The 19150-nt window shown below is 38.5% G+C and overlaps 5 protein-coding genes and 1 pseudogene across 5 annotated transcripts; 1 reads left to right on the forward strand and 5 right to left on the reverse strand.

The window, feature by feature from the left end:
* Positions 1 to 430: 430 nt before the first annotated feature.
* LOC137014836 (histone H4) lies at positions 431 to 742 on the reverse strand. The gene has a single exon (XM_067379345.1). The coding sequence runs from the start codon at positions 740 to 742 to the stop codon at positions 431 to 433; it is 312 nt and encodes a 103-aa protein (XP_067235446.1).
* Positions 743 to 4577: 3835 nt separating this feature from the next.
* On the reverse strand, positions 4578 to 5135 carry LOC137014535 (histone H3). Its single transcript, XM_067378907.1, has one exon. The coding sequence runs from the start codon at positions 5115 to 5117 to the stop codon at positions 4707 to 4709; it is 411 nt and encodes a 136-aa protein (XP_067235008.1). The 5' UTR covers positions 5118 to 5135; the 3' UTR covers positions 4578 to 4706.
* A 716-nt stretch (positions 5136 to 5851) lies between these two features.
* Positions 5852 to 6259, reverse strand: LOC137014548 (histone H2A). Its single transcript, XM_067378921.1, has one exon. The coding sequence runs from the start codon at positions 6248 to 6250 to the stop codon at positions 5864 to 5866; it is 387 nt and encodes a 128-aa protein (XP_067235022.1). The 5' UTR covers positions 6251 to 6259; the 3' UTR covers positions 5852 to 5863.
* Positions 6260 to 6785: 526 nt separating this feature from the next.
* LOC137014528 (histone H1-like) lies at positions 6786 to 7432 on the reverse strand. The gene has a single exon (XM_067378902.1). The coding sequence runs from the start codon at positions 7404 to 7406 to the stop codon at positions 6786 to 6788; it is 621 nt and encodes a 206-aa protein (XP_067235003.1). The 5' UTR covers positions 7407 to 7432.
* A 3788-nt stretch (positions 7433 to 11220) lies between these two features.
* Positions 11221 to 16307, reverse strand: LOC137014837 (piggyBac transposable element-derived protein 4-like). Its single transcript, XM_067379346.1, has 2 exons — positions 15862 to 16307; positions 11221 to 12796 (listed from the first exon to the last, which is right to left on the reverse strand). Exons 1-2 carry the CDS (start codon positions 16305 to 16307, stop codon positions 11221 to 11223), a joined length of 2022 nt encoding a protein of 673 aa, XP_067235447.1.
* A 754-nt stretch (positions 16308 to 17061) lies between these two features.
* On the forward strand, positions 17062 to 18162 carry LOC137014838 (transmembrane emp24 domain-containing protein 6-like; annotated as a pseudogene).
* The last annotated feature ends 988 nt before the right edge of the window (positions 18163 to 19150 follow it).

Below are 19150 nucleotides of genomic sequence, written 5' to 3' on the forward strand. Positions count from 1 at the left end.
TTTAAAAACAGTTTTCCTCGAGACTTCATTGATTCATGAAACTGTTGAAACTACACGAATAATAAATAAAAGCCCATTCGTGTAAAACAAACTAGTTTCGTTGATGTTTTCTGCATTTTCATATCTAACTTTAGTCCCATTCTGATCTAATTTGAAGTTAGTTTAATCGTTATATATTCTGTAACATTACAAAAGGTCTTTTGTGCGCCACTTAAACCAACATATTCTGGGCATTATCATTAAAAAGAACTAAAAGAAAAGTTATTACTAATCTCGATATTTTACTGTGAAATGGTTTATATTTAGTAACATTTTCTGAATCCAAAAAACAAAACATTTTATCAACTAAATTTCAGACTCTTTATGTGAGAGAGTGGGTGGCTCTGAAAAGAGCCGTTGGGTTGGTGTAGTTGTTCCTGATTTGAGAAGTTTATCCTCCGAAGCCGTACAGAGTGCGTCCCTGTCGCTTCAGCGCGTACACAACATCCATGGCGGTCACGGTCTTTCTCTTGGCGTGCTCGGTGTAGGTGACGGCATCGCGGATGACGTTCTCCAGAAACACCTTCAACACTCCGCGGGTCTCCTCGTAGATCAGACCGGAGATGCGCTTGACACCGCCACGGCGAGCGAGACGACGGATGGCGGGTTTGGTGATTCCCTGGATGTTATCGCGCAGAACTTTACGGTGACGCTTGGCGCCTCCTTTTCCGAGTCCTTTACCGCCTTTGCCTCTTCCAGACATGTTTAACACAGCTCTGTCTAATGATGATAAACAGTGGTAGATGAGTGTGTTAGTCGGAGGACTTTTACATTTGCTTACAGGACCTGAGAGAAACCAGCACCGCGTCACAAGGTTCAACACGCCCCTCCCCTCAATATAGTTCGAGCACAAAACACTGTGATTTCACCCTAACACTGATCTATGCGCCCAATTTTTTATGAATGGTTTCATGCATATAGTCCTGTTAATAGTGTCCTATGTGAACATGTTCTGCATTTTTTTTCCCAGGTTTTTTTTTTTTAATCTCTTAACCCTCTATGGTAAGGTGTTGCCTCCAGGCAACATGGTCTTTTTTAGTTTGTTTTTAATAAAATAAAGCACAAATTGATTGATCAAACATATCTCAGGACATAATAACTCAAATACTAATCAATAAAAGTGCAAAAAAGACCAAAATATGACCAACACAGGTCATGTCATATGACTATATTTTCTCCATTAAAAAGTGCTTTTTTTCACTTGTCTGTATCCATTTAATTACCCTCAAAAATATGAGTCACCTTCACTGGCAAATAAAGAAGTATTTTCAAGAACTTTACATTATATATCATCAAATGTTTTAGAGAAAATAACAATAAAACTTGCCTCAAGGCAACATTGTACCATAATGGGATCACATAAGGCCATACAGCAAAAATGTATCATATTTGTAAGGAAAAGAGTGAGAATTATCTAAATATATTTGCATTTTCACATGATTTTGTAATGCACTTATAAGAATACTAATTCACATACTATATCTGCATATATTATGATCTGCACATTTTCTATAGTACTTCAAAAAGGTATAAAACACACGTAGATAAGCCAGCTGATGAGGGTGAGGATGAGGAGTTAATGAGGGGTCATACTGTGATGAGGAAGATGAAATCATAGTGACAGTCTGTCAGGGAGAGAGAGAAGATGGAGATGAGGATGAAGATGAAGATGATAACTTTATATAATTACATAAAAATATCTGGTAATATTTGTGTTCCACTATGGTACAATGTTGCCTGAGGGCAACAGCTGGATATAAAATGTTACTTTTTATTAAATATAAAACTTTTAATACATTAAAAACTAGATACATTTGTTTGTTCAAGTTTCTAATTAAAGAAATTGGTGTTTTCAATAAATGTATTTCTTTTTTCAATTGTGGTACAAAGTTGCCTTGAGGCAACAAACTTATAAAAAAATAAATAAATCAAAAATTTATGAAAATGTTTATTGATATTGTTAAAGTGTCCAATTTTAAGCAGGAAAAACAACACAAATATTTTTTTCTTCATTAATATCATATTGCGTACCATAGAGGGTTAACACTGACACTGATCTAACGAGGCATGTTTTTTGTTTAGTATGAAAAAATATTTTTTATAAGATTTATTTGACAAAGATAATATTATAAGATTGTCATTTCATATACAGAGATACTGAATGACAATAACATGTGACAGTTTAGTATATTTATTAGACAGTTCAGATATATGTGCAGAATATAAATGATTTCAGGCCTCTGGGATTTAAACTGTAGGTCTCTTAGCTGAATCTGCACCTGCATAAACATTAATCTCTTCTCTGGCCTTCATCCTGTGTTAAAAGTTTCAAACAGACCATGCTGCTATTAGAGAGTAGCTAGAAGATTTGATAAATCTGTGGATGAGTTAATTAACCCATTTGTGCCCAAATCATTATGAATGGTTCCATGCATATAGTTCTGTTAATAGTGTCCTATGTGAACATGTTCTGCATTTATTTTACCCAGTTTTTTTTCTTTTCTTTTTTCTCATCCTATTTGAATGTGCAGCAAATATGTTGTATGCACCCCTTCAGTGTCAAATTTGAATTTGAATAGAAGGAGAACATTTGAATCAAATAGTTAAACTACATTATTCATTAGAAAAAAATACAGACCCTGGTCCTCAACACCAGTCGCATGGTATTTACAGCATTATTATTTGTAGCAATAGCCAACAATAAATACATTGTATCGGTCAAAATTATTGATGTTTTTTTTCTTTTTTCTTTTATGCAAAAAATCATTACGATATTACGTAAAGATCATGTTCCATGAAGATATTTTGTAAATCTTCTACCGTAAACATATTAAAAATGTATTTTTGGAAGTGGATATGCATTGATAATGACTTGATTTGGACAACTTTAAAGGCGATTTTCTCAATATTTTGATTTTTTTTGCACCTTCATATTCCAGATTTTCAAATAGTTGTATCTCGGCCAACTGTTGTATCCTAACAAACCATACATCAATGGAAAGCTTATTTATTCATTTTCAAAAAATTGAAAGATTTTGTGGTCCGGGGTCACATATACATATAAAATAATAATAATAATAATAATAATAATAATAAACAATATACAATATATAATATATAACAATATAAAATATTATGAAAGGAAAAAGCACTAAACCAATAACCTTGATTTATGAACCCATTAAACACAGTATACCCCATTTCCCCATGATATATGTTCTTACATGAAAATAACTTTTCTTTGGGGGGGTTTGCCTTCACCATGCTTCCTGCAGTTGGAAGTTGACAGTCTCATGTCACAGGAAGGAAGTGAATAGCTTTTTTTTTGTTGTTGTTGTTCTTGAAATCCTTTATTTAGTTGTTTTCTTGCATGTCATTGAGACATAAAACATGGATAACATCTAGAAAAATACCTACAAAAGGAAAATGACAACTATACACTGTGGCAACTATAGTTGCCGGTGGGCTTAAATGGGTTAAAAAGAGTTGGAAAATACCCAACTGTATGTTTTTTGGCTGTATGAGAATAAAAAGAAGTGACAAACACCTGGATACAAGGTCACTGGTTAAAAACTGTATAAAATGAGAGTTTTTCACAACTGCTAAAACACTAAACTTCATTCTCTGAATCAAATGGTCAGTGGCCGGGACCCGTTTATTGAATAAATCAGTCTTTCTGTAAAACCTTAAATGGGTTCAGTCAGTTAGAAACCGTTTGCACTTTTTTTTTTTTTCTTCAAAACTTTAAACACATTCTCAGTCACTGAAACACACTGTGATGCACTTGTGTTGGACAACAGGAAACACAAGTGACAAAATTAAACAAAACTACAACACAGTCGTCATTGTTTACAAACAACAGCTCAAAAATGATGTGATCAAACCAGCTGTGGGAAATATAAAGCAGCTCAGAGTGAACAGGAGCATTGAATGATGATACGAGAAATGGATGGAAACAATCTCAGAGGAAGAGAAGAGGATAGAGACGAGGAAGAGGATGGTGTTGTCAAGGCTGGATCTGCACAGAACAAAGTTCTCTGGCTGAACCCAACACAGTTTTGTAGTTGCACAACTTTGAGTGTACTGTAAAATACGTTTAATTTTTATTTATTTATTTTTTTTTTTTTATGTTTTGGGCATTTGTATTTGAATTACAGTATTTTTACAGTATGCAAGTGCTGAATATACAGTAAACTTGAGTGCATATGGTGTACAATATATTCAACCTAGTTAACACACTTTTACATAATTCCAAATTTGGTTTACTGTATACCAATAAACATTGTGTAACTAAATGCTCTGGATGGTTTTATTAATAAAGATGTTTTTTTTGTTTGTTTTTTTGTTTAATGATGTGAGAAAATAAGCAAAGGTTTCAAGAAATGTTACAATTGTGAACAATTTTAAAGGATGTGTGTTTACACTATTAGTTACAATTTGTACAAAATTTATTCTTTTAAATACATCGTACACTGTATATTTCTCAAAGACATTAAAAAGAATTTACGCAAAAACTATTATTAAATAGCAACTGTAGTTTTTGAGGTGTATCAACTAGTGTTAAAACAACTTTCGACTGACAGTAAACCAACTGGAAATAATCTCGTTCAGTGTAATTTTGGTGGCTCTTAAAAGAGCCTTTGGGGTTTGATGTGGCTGATGCGGGTTTAGGCGCGCTCTCCGCGGATACGGCGGGCCAGCTGGATGTCTTTGGGCATGATGGTGACCCTCTTGGCGTGGATGGCGCACAGGTTGGTGTCCTCAAACAGACCGACCAAATAAGCCTCACTTGCCTCCTGCAGGGCCATGACAGCGGAGCTCTGGAAGCGCAGATCCGTCTTGAAGTCCTGAGCGATTTCTCGGACCAGCCGCTGGAAGGGCAGTTTGCGGATCAGCAGCTCGGTGGACTTCTGATAACGCCGGATCTCTCGGAGAGCCACGGTCCCGGGCCTGTAACGATGGGGCTTCTTGACGCCGCCGGTGGCCGGAGCGCTCTTGCGGGCGGCTTTGGTAGCGAGCTGCTTCCTCGGGGCTTTGCCACCGGTGGATTTACGAGCAGTCTGCTTGGTTCTCGCCATTGCTCAACTTTCCTTCTCTCTGTTCTCCTTACTCTGGAAATACTGCTCTGTGTTACACGCCTGCTTTTAAAGCATTTACCACCACGTGCTGATAGTGTCGCGAGGATGCAGGCCTTGTGATTGGCTAATATGTGACGTCTGTGCATGACTGTTAGCCAATGACTGCGCGTTTCCTCTTTTTCAAACAAGCAGAGGATTTCCCGCTCAATGTGCTTTGATCGGTTGACTCAGATGACACCTCCATGAGCTTTATACTCACATTATATTTATTTATTCTGAAACACTTAATCCCCAGTGGTTGTGCAGATTTAGAATTGGAACAAAAACACATTATTGTTTGTATAAAAGCAGTATAAAGTCTATAATATATAAAGCAGCACCCAGAGTAACAGTGACCCATTTCTGTTACCCTAACACCGATATGTATATTGGTTTTTATTTAAGGTAATTATCAAAATAGTCAATTCATCAAAACAAATAACTATTTTATAGGGGAGATGAGTTAGTTGGCGATCCTCCACGCCTCTTAAAGAACGATCTCTAGACACATCAGGGAATCTTAATGTGTTTATAATAAGAATGCACACCTCGTACATTTTACTGGATTGATGGGCCTTATTTTTTCTCTTTTCAACCGAAAGAGTACATGATTATTTTAATTATTAACAAAGAAAGGTGCTCTTCATCTGATAAAATGGGTGGCTCTTAAAAGAGCCTTTGGGTCAGTAAAACAATCTCCAATAGCTTTACTTAGATTTGGCGGGTTTCTCGGTCTTCTTGGGCAGCAGCACAGCCTGGATGTTGGGCAGCACACCGCCCTGAGCGATGGTCACTCCGCCCAGAAGTTTGTTCAACTCTTCGTCGTTGCGCACCGCCAGCTGCAGATGACGGGGGATGATGCGGGTCTTCTTGTTGTCCCGAGCGGCATTTCCAGCCAACTCCAGGATCTCAGCGGTAAGATACTCGAGCACAGCCGCCAGATAAACAGGAGCACCAGCACCGACGCGCTCGGCGTAGTTGCCTTTACGGAGAAGCCTGTGAACACGGCCGACGGGGAACTGCAGTCCTGCCCTGGATGAGCGAGTCTTAGCCTTGGCTCTTGCTTTACCTCCGGTTTTGCCTCTGCCGCTCATTTTTAATGCAGTTACTGTAACTCTCGCAGATAGAAAGAACAGAATGAGATTTCTTGTCTCCACATACTGTTTTTAAACTAGAGTGCCAGTCGCTCATTGGTTTAGAGTCTGTAAAGATTTAAACCAATCACTGAACTTCCCTCCAAAGCCCAACCCCCTTTCTGCCGGAACAATTATGCACACATATTTGACCATGAAACCATATATATTTATTTATTTTAAATAAACCATTTAAATATATATTATCGCAATTTTACAGTGCTGTAAATATTTTGTGTATGTAAATATATATGTTGTGTGTAAATTCTGTCTGTACTTTGTTCTACAATATCCTATTTGGACTGTATCAATATATTATAAAAATGGTTCGAGTTTATTTTCAGAACTGGAAGGCTGGTCTGTTCTGAATGTAGTCTAAAAGATCATTATATCTTGGCTTTTTACTTTAAACGCTATAATATACACGAGTTTTGCTCTTTATTCAGAGTTGGTGGGTGGCTCTTAAAAGAGCCGTTGAGGAGAAACAGTAAAGACTTTATTTCTTTTTGGGCGCTGCCTTTTTAGGCTTGGCGGCTTTAGGCTTTGCCGCCTTAGGTTTAGCTGCCTTGGCCTTTTTGGGGCTCTTGGCTGCTTTCTTAGCGGCTGCTGGCTTCTTTGCCTTCTTGGGGCTCTTCGTCGCCTTCTTAGCGGCTGTGGCGGCGGGTTTCTTGGCCTTCTTGGGCGATTTCTTGGCGGCGGGCTTCTTTGCCGCTGCGCTCTTGGGCTTCTTGGCAGCAGCGGGTTTCTTGGCCGCGGGCTTCTTCGCTTTAGGAGCCGCCTTCTTGGCCGGCTTCTTCTTGATCTCGGCTTTCTGCTTGTTGAGCTTGAATGAGCCCGAAGCGCCGGTCCCTTTGACCTGCACCAGAGTGCCTTTAGTCACCAGGCTCTTGATGGCGATCTTGACGCGGGAGTTGTTCTTCTCCACGTCGTAGCCGCTGGCGGCGATAGCTTTCTTCAGGGCGGCGAGGGACACGCCACTCCTCTCCTTGGATGCGGACACAGCTTTGACGATGAGCTCACCGACGCCTGGACCTGCTTTCTTGGCTTTCGCAGCTGACTTCTTCTTGGGCGCTTTGGCCGGGGCGGCAGCAGCCGGGGCTGGAGCGGTTTCTGCCATCTCTCTCTCGGATCGGATCTACAGTCTTTCAAACGCTGTCTGGTTTCAGCAATGATCAGCGCTCGAGCGCCGCTGCGATCTTAAATAACACATGAGAACCTTATAGACTCAACCCGCCCTGCTCGGTGTCTGTGCGCCTCCACGAGCCCCTCACGATTGTGTTTTCTTCTCTTACATTTGGGGTAAAACTGGAGCGGTAAAATAGTTTGTCGCAGTAAAAACAAAATGAGCACCGAGCAGAGGTTCTGAACTTTCACTGGAGAATAAAATACGTGAAGAGGAAATGTTTCTTTTGTCTCCATCAGACCAAATCCAAGTCGAGCATCCGCCACGGGGAAAAGCTGTGTGTAAATTTGATGGATAGTTTTAATGGAAAAGTTGATAAAAGCCTGAACGCGTCCGCTGTGTGTTCAGAAAACAGTCTGAAAGAGACTTTAATGAAATCAGCATTAGTGAGGGGCGTGAGGAGGCTTTCATTCAGCTGTTGTTTTGGGCAGCTTGAAGCACACGAACATCATCCGGAGGATCCGAGTCTGTTTGTGACTCTCCTGTCTGGCCCTCATCTTCACTCAGCAGATCATCTCTCCATATAATAAAATGGGACTTTCTACCAGAAACGTACATTATCTGTCCTTGAAGTGTTACAGTGACTAAAAAGTATTTCATCCAAAAAATGTCTAAAACTGACTGATGGTTGATTTCTGTGAGTTGTTCTGTAAATGAATTTGCCTACTCTGTTATGACCATGGAGGTCTCCTGCTCCGCCCTGGTCACCAGCTCCGCCTGCTCCACTGTGGTGGTCCCTAGGTCCACCTGATTTGCAATGGTTTTGTCATTCTTTAGGTTCTCAGATATATATATTTTTTTTCTTTATTAAAAACACTTTTGAAAATTACAAATCTGTTTTTGTCATTGTCCTCAGCCAAATTGGCGCTACAGCTTTAGTTTTGTGATATTTTTTTTTTAATTTAGAAAAAAAAAACTCCATCAATAACAAGTTTAAGCTGTTATCATTCACATCAATTGATTAAAACATGAAATTATACATAAATTCTACAAATAAATACTATTTTACAACTGTCCCCATGTTTTCGGTCAGTCCTGTCATGTTCACATAAAACTCTAAATGTTTGCAATAGGCCTTTAAGGGTATGACTCAGAGGAAGTGACATCATTTGACTGAGGTGAAGCTGACACTGATCAAGGGTGAGTTCTATCATTGAATTGTATTATTTTAAGCTTGTTTTTGTATGTTTTTTTGTTTGTTTGTTTGTTTGTTTGTTTGTTTGTTTGTTTTTTTTGAGGTTGAAGAGCTAAAGGGTCAGGCCCCGTCACAGTAAAATATCCCAGAAAATAATGACATTTTTAAAATTCAAAACATGTCTAAAAAGGTTCCTGAAATTCCTTGCTTGCATGTTAACAGTTTTTATGCTAGCAGCCTGAGTAATGGCAGTTCAAAATGGCCGACCGTCACATCAGTCCCGTCACATTACTGTGACACGGCCTGATAAATGCATGACATTGTTCTTTTTTTTTTACCTTTATTGCATATAATGTATTTAATGCATGCCATAGCAAAATATAATTTGAATAAATAGACATTACACTGTAAAGTTGAAGGTTGACATCTTTTACCTAGGTATGTGTGGCACTACAAGGTTGCACTTTGTATATTAATATTAATAATATTAATGAAATTTCACTTTGTATTGCAGCTTAGTAATAACAGTGATACCATATCTACATTAATACCTAGGAAATTATATGCAATTTTGTTATGTCCATGTAATTTTCTAAGTAATAATGTAGATATTACCGTAGTATTACCCTGTTATTACTGAGCCGTAATATGATGTGGCACCACAGTCACTTTACATTGTGCTATTCAGTTAAATGTCTATGGATTACATTTGCTGTATCATAGTAAAATGTACTTTATATTATGAAGTTATTTTCATAGAACGACACAGTAACTGAATAGAGTAGTGTAACCTTTAAATGACTTAAATGGTTGTGGGACAGTATGTGTGGTGTGTGTTGCAGGTAAAAGAGAGAGGGGCGAAAGCGATCTAAGAAAGAGAAGCTCCAGGACAAAGTCAAAGAGCTACAAGAGGCCTTTAGTCGTACCATTACAATTGTGTTTTCACTCCTGTCTGTGTTTGTGCCATTCTAGTCGTTTATTGTTATTGTATCTGGCCATGTGATTGATAAATTCAATTTTAATGAACTTTTAAATTAATTGTTAAATGAAATTTGTTTTTATATTGAAATAAAATGAAATTAGTTTAATTAAAATTATGTTTGGACTATATCAGTTGTCAATGAAATCCATTATGTCAGTCCTGTCACAGAGGAAATTATGATATAAAAATGTAGTATTTGAGGAAATATTGATGAATTAATCTCTTTAACTGTGTAGACTCCTATGTAAAGGCAGTTCTTTTAAAAATATATAAGTGCCTGACGGGTATTCTGTGATTTTGTGTACTACAGTTGACCGAATAGTTGCTTCTATTTCTTATAGGGATTACAAAACCATGTTAGATACAATCAGGGACATGTGACCAAAAAGAAAATGCTATTTGTATCAAAGAAATTCATTAGGAAACCATTCTAACATTTACAAATTTGTCTGTGACGGGGCCTGACATTTTAGGGGTGAAATGCGTATAAAAATGTATTTTATTCAATCATAAAAAACATGCTGAGATGGCATGATATGTGTTTCTCATAGTTTAACATGTCCTCTATATGACGCAATGTTCAGATTTAAGAATAAGATATTTTTTTCCCCAAGATTTTTTGTAAGTGAAAATGTACATTTCTGGTAGAATATCATTAATAATAATAATAATAATAATAATAATAATAATAATAATAAAAAACTAAATATGTAGTGTAAGTCTGATCAGGCAAGTGTTAATGTTTTAACTTAAATACATTTTCATTATGTGTGTCTTTTTCCTTATGGTCCACTATATTAGGGAGGATATTTTGTGCCTCACAGGCTCACACGTAATACCAAACATACTCCATTTCTCTTTACCCTGAACCAAAACTGAGAAAACTTCTCATTTTGCTGAATTTAAATAGATATAACTTTGCTCTTGAAACTTACTGAACAATGATAGTTATTTTATTCAAAAACACAGTAAAAACAGTATCGGGGTTTCCAACTTTGTTTGGCTGGTTAGTGAGATTTTAAGGGACAAGAGGTTTTAATGATCCAATAATTCATTTTTTCAATTCAGTGCTCTGTTCCTGTTTTCCTGAGAAACCCTGGATGAACTAGAACAACCAATCATTCAGTAAATGAGCAACAGAGAACGACGGGAAGATGTTTAGTGTATTATGCTGGCAAAAGCAAGAGAATACATGTAGATGTTCCCTGTTGTGAATTTCTCAGAATAGCACATGGAGGTCTAAAATCTCCCATCATACAACCTGAGGTGTTCATCTGGATCCTGAAAAGTTGGACATTCTCTATATTTGAGCTTATTTCAGCTATTTATACTGTAAGGAAAACATCTCACTACACTGTATTCAGCCCAGATTGTAGTGCAATAATATGCTACATAGATGTTCTTGTTTTAGAAAGGCAATATGCAGGACAGTGCCAGTGGTCATAAATATGGTGCTTTTAACACCCCGTTCCCTATTGGTTCATTCCCGAATGGGTCTATTAATGTAAAAATTAAAAATGAATGAATTTTTTTTATTTTATTTTTTTTTTATTTACAAACATAGTGCACAATATACTCAATAAAATCAAATAAAAAAGGGGTGTGTGATTAAAGGCACAATTTGAATTCACTCACACGCTTGTGTGCCATTCCTGGAAACAGTTCCTGTTCAACTGAAGACACAAGTGAACGTCACATGCCTGGCATTTCCAAGGTGTCGGTTGTTTCTTTCCAAACACTGCTTTGCAATGCGCACACATGCGGCGACCGGCAGTGGCGATTTTTCTGACATCCGAGGTCAGCTCAGCTCCTGGAACCGGCACGTGATCAATACTGGTCCGTTTCGGTGCTTCTTTCTGAGACACACCACAGAGATCTGCAACAAGCTGCTCCATAAACTCCTTGCGCGTCATGTTGCCGTGTAGCTCCTTGTGTAATATGAAAGCGTTGGTGGCAGCAATGTCCAAGAAGTGTAGAAAGACTTTTCTGTACCACTTCATGGTTTTGTGCTGTGCAGTGAAATACTCCAACAGCTGATCGGACAGGTCAGCACCTGCCATGTGGTGGTTGTACGCAGTCACAGCTGCGGGACACGGAAAAGTCTTTGTCCTCCATGTATCTTGTGCTTTCACTTTTCTTTGCACACGGTCTCCTGTATAGGCAGCATGGATGGTGGAACAAACAGACACCTCTTTTTTGTCCATCCACTTCACACACACAAGAGGCCCATCCCGAATCCACCTGATGGATCCCCTGGTGGACTTTTTGGTCTGTGAATTAGATGCGCTCTGTGGGAAGCCCCTCCTGTAGTCTCTGTAAGTCCCACAAGCACCAAACTTCAGAGCAAGCAGGTCTGTTAAGAGCTTCGGACTTGTAAAGAAATCGTCCATGTAAACATGGTACCCAGAGCCCAAAGCTTTCTTGTCCAGAAGAGACATCACAGCATCATATGAAATCCCATGGCCTGTAGGAAAGCTCTTCTTGCCCGTGTACACAGAGAAGTCCACAGTATATTCATTTGATGTGTCAGAAAGGACATAAAACTTGAAGCCCAGCTTTGGTGGCTTTGGTTTCGTGAACCGTGTCATTCCAAAATTTGCTTTGCATGCCACCAGTCTTTCCTTGACAGCTAAATTTCTTCTAGGATGATAGAAGGTTTTGCACGCAAGATGGATGGTGTCCATGAGAGGTTTGATCCTGAAAAGCTGGTCATGTTCAGCTATGCCCCTCTTTTTGTCATTTTCCTTGTCTGCATCTGGGTGACTCATGTGCAAATTCCATGAAATGGTGCGGTATCTGTCCCTTGACATAACTGCGGCAGGAAGAGGCAAAGAGAAAAGACTGTCCTGCCGCCAGTAGTCGGCGATGGAGCTCATCTTCACCGTGGCCATGTAGAAAACGAGTCCAATGTAGCGGTACATCTCGTCAACGCTGACGTCTGTCCAACTGTATTTGCGACCCTTTGCAAGTGCCCTGGCAGCCTGAGCGTTTGTGTTGTGGCACAGATTTGACACGGCGCTCTCTGAGAAAAACAGTTTGAAAAGACTCATAGGGGAGCGAGAGTCCGCGAGACTCAACTGCGGCCCAGGTTTCCGTGCAGGCAGGAATCTCAGAGTCTTTGGATTCATGTCGACATCAGTTTCTGCTTTCCATGACAGACTCCTGTCTCTCTTTGCAACAGGTATCTGTTCGCTGTCATTCTCACATCTGTGGGGGGAGAAGACAAAAGTGAGCATGCTGACAACAGGATCACAACATTATCAATTACTAAAACTGATATATTGCCCACTCATTACAAACATATACTTTGTGTGTATTATTTCACAGTATGTAAACAAAATGAAACTGTCATCTGTAACATGAGGGATAAAAACACACTTACTCATTAAGATTCTGAACTGCATTAAAAACTGAATGATGCTTGTGTGCCGCTCCTGTATGAGGTGCACGTGAAGGAATCACATCCCTAAGAAAAGAAAAGGTAAATGTTAGTAAACATTTCTCAGCTTAGATTGTCCAAGGTGGCATACCAGTGCATGCATGATTGGCAATTAATGGATATGGTCACATGCTTTATATGTGTTGATGGGGCATCAACAACCTTATGTCATGCAAGTTCAAAACATTTACACCCAAGCAGACAATGGAGAACACAGTTAAAGGGATAGTTCAGCCAAAAATGCAAATTAGTCCATGATTTACTCACCCTCAAACCATCCTAGGTGTAAATGACCATCATTTCAGATGAACACAATCAGAGATACATTTAAAAATATCCTTAGTCCTCCAAGGTTTATAGGCTATTAGTTGTGAATGGTACCCCAAATTCTTAAGACAGAAAAAAATGCATCCATCATTAAAAAAAACAAAAATAAATAAATAAATAAATAAATAAATAATCTAATCATATATATATATATATATATATATATATATAAATATATATATATATATATATATATATATTTTTTTTTTTTTTTTTTTATGGGGTAACATTCACAATCATAATACATCTTGGAGGACTAAGGATATTTTTAAATGTATCTCTGATGGTTTGAGGGTGACTAAATCATGGACTAATTTTCATTTTTGTCTGAAACTATGCCTTTAAGCTCTGTTGATGAGGCAACATTTTACAGCAAACCCAAACTAGACCATTAGATTATAGTCTAAACATTTCCTCCGCCATATTATAGAGAATAAAAATGCTCGTTTCGTAAGACATTTAAATGTAATGACAACACATTTCACAATATTTCAAACTGGTAGATTTCTTTCTGGCCATATGGGACTGAAAGCGATATGTGTAAGCGACTCTAATGACTAAATGAAGAATAAATGTCTTACTCATCAGAAAATGTGTCCTGCGCTGGATCAAAGCCCTCCTCAAAGTGCAGGCCTTCATCATCAATGTCTTCATCATCTTCTGATGAAGAACTGAACTCTTCCTAGCTGTCTACAGTCATCAGGAGATCTTCCTGGGGTGCGTGACGAGCCATCGTGATGAAAGGTCAATAAAGCCAAACTAATTTTTGCTGCTAATTTTATTGTATCGATAGGGGGCGGTTACCATCTTATTTCAGGTCATTAGCATATGAATAAAGCGCTCTGCGGGTGGGTGTGGCCAGACCGGCGCTAAAAAACTAGAACACGAAAACCCCTTGAACTTTGTTTTGCCAAGCGGCAACCTCCCCCAGTTTCTCGTGAAGCTCATTTACGCGTCAAAACTGCTGTTCAGAACTCTATGGGTGACGTCATGGACACTACGTCCATATTTTTTTTTTGGTTTTTGCTCAAGTCTCTTGTTCTGGATTTCATACATTTCTTGAGCCTTCTTTAAGAACATATTTCACTGGATCAGGAATGTCAGTGTTCAGCATAAACAGAGATTTGCACTGTATGTATTTGAAGTTCATGGTAATTTCACATGGCTGGATTTTCTCCCTCTGATTGGCTGTATTCAGGCAACGAATGGTTGGAAGGTATTTCATTGAGTAGAAAACGCGCTCCTATAGACCTTATGTAGCCCCGCCCCTTTTCAGCACTCGTTTCTCTGGTAAATAAGCACCCCTGAATCACCCCTCCTCTACAAGTTTCAGGTTCATTGAACTTTCCCACATTTTGGATGTGGCAAGATGTGGCAGTTTCCCACAAAGTTTCACAAACTTGACCCTTGGACATCAACTTTGGAGGCATAAAAAACATTTTTATCAGTGATGGAAATTTAGCATAAATGGTTATTTATTTTGCAACATGTTACAGCTCTAAAGGTAATTTAATTAATGCAATCTCTGAATGTGTATGGTTATGTGGCGCATATAACAATTCAAGAAAATTACAAAAACATGGGTGGCTATTTAAAGCGCGCTACACAGCGTATGCTAATTTCAGAGGACTGGATTGCCTGTTTTCATTGGTCAGAAATTGGCTGGCTAGAGACACATCTGCCAATTGAAAACGTCAAAATTTGAATGTTCCCATCACCAGGGGCATGTTCAAGCTCAAACCGGTGCGCAACGTTTTCCTACAGTTTCCGGGTTGAACGACATGTTTTCTGGAAACGGAGTGCAACAGGTTTGAGATACGTTTCTCTTGTTTGGTGGGTGTGTCAGAAATCTCAGCCCAATCAGCATCAACATGCATATAAACCACGCGGTATTAAAGAGACATGGAAAATAAAAGTACTATACATATTTATATATTTACATATTTATATAATTTTCGGAATTTTTTGGGAGCTGATTCACCAACCGACCGCCTGCTCAACTTTCATCATGGATAAAGGTCTTTTTGCCATCCGACGAAACAGTAACATGAAATCAACAAGAAGATCCCGATCACAGAAACTAGTTAGGTAAGAATCTAAATGTTTTTTTAGCTTTTCCCAATTGCTAACACATTTTAAGTGATTCAGTTGTTATTTATTTTGCTAATGCAATGTTTGTGAACACAATTGTGTATGTCAGGCCACAAATCTCCAAAAACTATGTATGGGGCTTGCTTTGGTGTTGCCACCCATCATAGACCTCATGCCACCCCTTTGCCACCCTATAAATAATTTTCTAGATCCACCCCTGCTCTCATTGCATGTTCTTTTGGAGCCAAATTACACCTGATCTCAACATCCTCACTGAATTCCGTTTTTGGAATTTTCAACAAATCCTTCCTGTTTCTGCGAAGAGTATTACCATACTTGTGAGTACTTCATAAGATCTGGGCATGATCTCTTTCAGAACCTTTGCTTTTGGTCCCCATTTACCATCACATCTTACTTGCACCAAATCTTTACATTCCAGTGGGTGTAAAGCTTTTGCTTTTCTGTTGTAACATTAGAGCTGCATTTCCTTGATTCAAATTGGTCTTTGCTTTGTAGCAAATGTTCAGCTGAGGGCAGCTTTGTCCTCAGCTTCCTACCCATCAGAAGTTCTGCTGGAGATTTCCCACCTTCTAAAGGTTTTAACCTGTAGTTCAGGATCTCAAGATGAAGATCCTCCCCAGCTTCAGCTGCTTTCTTCAGCAGACTTTTCACAATCTGCACTGCCTTTTCGTCTAACCCATAATGTGACTCTGGGTAATATGGACTTGATGTTATGTGCCCGAATCCATATTGCTTTGAAAACTCTTTGAATGTCAACCCACTGAATTTAGGTTCATTGTCACCAACTAAAGTGACCGTAATCCTACTTCCTTTTAGAAGAGCTCCTTCAAAGAAACTCATCTCCTAAATGCTGATATGGGCTTGATAGCTTCTCATCTCCAGGTGAGTTGAGTTTACAAATGACTTCATGTAATATGCTGTCACTTCTACATGAATTTGAACATGATTTTCCGTGCTGCTTTTACCGGTGTGACGCAGGCTGGCTCTGCTAAGAGCATTGGCCACTACCTGTAGTTTACCTGGAGTAAACTCAAACGTCAGATGGGACTTCTGTAAGCGCAACAGAAGACTCTGGATGTGTGGTGGTGCATCACCCAGGGCCTTCATTGAAATCGCAATCAGAGGTTTGTGGTCAGTCTCTACAATCACATTCCCTGCCATTCATGAATCTTCTCACAGGAAACTACGCCTAATGTCTCTTTGTATCTGTGTGTAATTTCTCTCTGCTGCTGTCATTGTGCATGATGTGTACTCTATGGGAAACCACTCAGCTCAGTATTTTTGGAATAATATCGCTCCAAGTCCATCTTTGGATGCATCAGTTGTCACTTTGACTGTTTTTTCTGGGTCATAAAATTGAAGCACTGGCTCTTTGATGGCTCTCTCATTTTGTGAACGTTTTATCTATTTCTCCTGGTACCATGTTTAATTTATCAGACCACTGACACAGCTGCATATTTTCACACATCATTTCCTTTGTTTTAAGGCAGGAACACACCAAGCCGACAGTCGGGCAGTTTTTGTTCGTCGGCCGACTAAGTTTTCTTATTGTGTTCTGCACCATCAGCTAAACATTTTTTCCAGTCGATTCGACATGTTGAATCGCCGTTGGAGCTCGTCGGTCCGTCGGGTCCATCGGTTTGGTATGTCAGGGCAACTTTGGACCCAGACGCTGCGATGTGAGCCATCCCCGCAGTCTGCTTTCCTCACCACTAGTTCACAGTTCCTGCCTTTATTCACTTGAACAGTTGCACTTGCATTACTAAAGCATTAGTGACCCCTAGTGACACTCATCAGTACAACACCTTGATGCGTGTTTTAGTACATCTGCTGCCCACATTATGAAGAGAAAAATCCTGTTTTTAGAACTTAAAGTGGATTTCATGAGGATCATGCAGTGAATTACAGGATTTAAAAATCCATGTTGTTCCAAAGGTGTGTTAAATTATAATTATAATTATTAATATAAATCATTAATATTATTAATATTAGCTAATTATTAATATAAATTTTATACTTAATTAATTAACATCAAAGTACTATAATAAAAGTTTTAAACTGCAAAAGTAACAAATAAACAAAAAATCAATCAATCAATAATCTTCTGTATCTCAGCAGGTTTTCATCAGATGTGCTTCAGTAATTTCCACAGTCGCTTTGGGATCATGCAGGTTTTCCTGAACTTTGGTGTGTATTACGAGGAACAAGAGAACACAGAGAAACAAAAGGAAGAAGAGAAGAAAAGAAAGAAGATGATATGAAACAGATGAACAGTTCATTGTCCTTCATTGAGGTAATAAACAACAAACACATCCTTACTGTAACGTGATTTGCTCTTAATTAGTACAACATCATTGCCTATATTTTGTTCTTTTTGACAGAAAAAAAGAGATTTCTTGTATTTCAAATATATTTTTTCCCACCACCCAACTGAATGAACTTGACCTGCACACAGCAGAGCAGCATCAGACTGCAGAAGTTTGTCTTCCACATGTGGCGTCACTACAACTACGAGCGAATGAGACGAGGAGCTGATTTCTACCTGCTTCAGTCCAACTCCACTTATGTGAACATCTGGACTGCTGTTCAGAGTCTCGTCATCATCACCGCTGGATACCTGCAGCTCTGCTTCCTCAAGAGGCTCTTCAAGAGCGAACCAGCAGAGGGCGACAAACCCCGCTGTTAACAAACTCTAGACCTGCCATGTTTCACCTCCATTTATAACCTGATCTTGAGTAATTATTGTGATCGTGAGTAATTATGTGTCATACACAGATTTTCAAGACAGATTTTTCCCCCCCTTTTAGTAACAACAAGGTCCCATTTGAACTTTTTTAATGATTTTTTTATGCAGAGATTTAATAATTTTGCCCTTAATGAAAGAGACTTAAGAATATTAAAGTAGTATATAATATTTCCATCACACCAAACAATTACAAGAAGACAACAGTGAAGATGCTCGAGATGAAATGTGACACATCTGATAGTGAAGGAAATAAAGGAAAGTCAAAGTAAATATCAGAATATTTATGCAGCATTTACAAATAAGCTGTCTGGAAAAAAGTATAAAAATATAATTTATTTGTGTGTTTAAAATATTAGGAGAAATTAGCCTTGGCAGAACCGAGGAGGAGGCATTTTATTCCAAAAATACTAAAAATGTAATTTACATGACAGAAACATTAAACTTTTACTCCCAGTTTCACAGACAAGGCTTAAGCTAGTCCTAGACTAAAATGCATTTTTGAGCTGTTTTAACTGAAAGTAACTTGTACTGACTGACATATCTTAAAATGTTCCAGTGCTGTTGTTTTGTCTCAAGATGTACACAAGTTTTTTTTTTTTTTTTAGTTAATATAAAAGTACTTAAATGCTCTAACTGAAATAAGGCCTGTTCCTGTTTAAGCAAAGCCCTGTCTGTGAAACCGGGCCTTATAGTGTGTAACCCCAGTGTATCTCCAGAAAGAAGAGCAGCAGTGGATTCCAGTAACATGAAGCTCCTGTGAGGACGATGAACATCTGCTGATGGAGCTGCTCTATTCTGAGAGGAACAGAATCACCTGATGATCAAACATGAGTTTCACTGTCCACACTTTATTCTCTGAAATGAGTCAGAAGAGTTGGACTAATGGGGAGATGAGGTTTGTTCATGTTCATCAGTTTATAATGAAACACTGTCAGTG

The sequence above is a fragment of the Chanodichthys erythropterus genome, chromosome 24, assembly GCF_024489055.1.
Source record: "Chanodichthys erythropterus isolate Z2021 chromosome 24, ASM2448905v1, whole genome shotgun sequence".
In the NCBI taxonomy this organism is placed as follows: Eukaryota; Metazoa; Chordata; class Actinopteri; order Cypriniformes; family Xenocyprididae; genus Chanodichthys; species Chanodichthys erythropterus.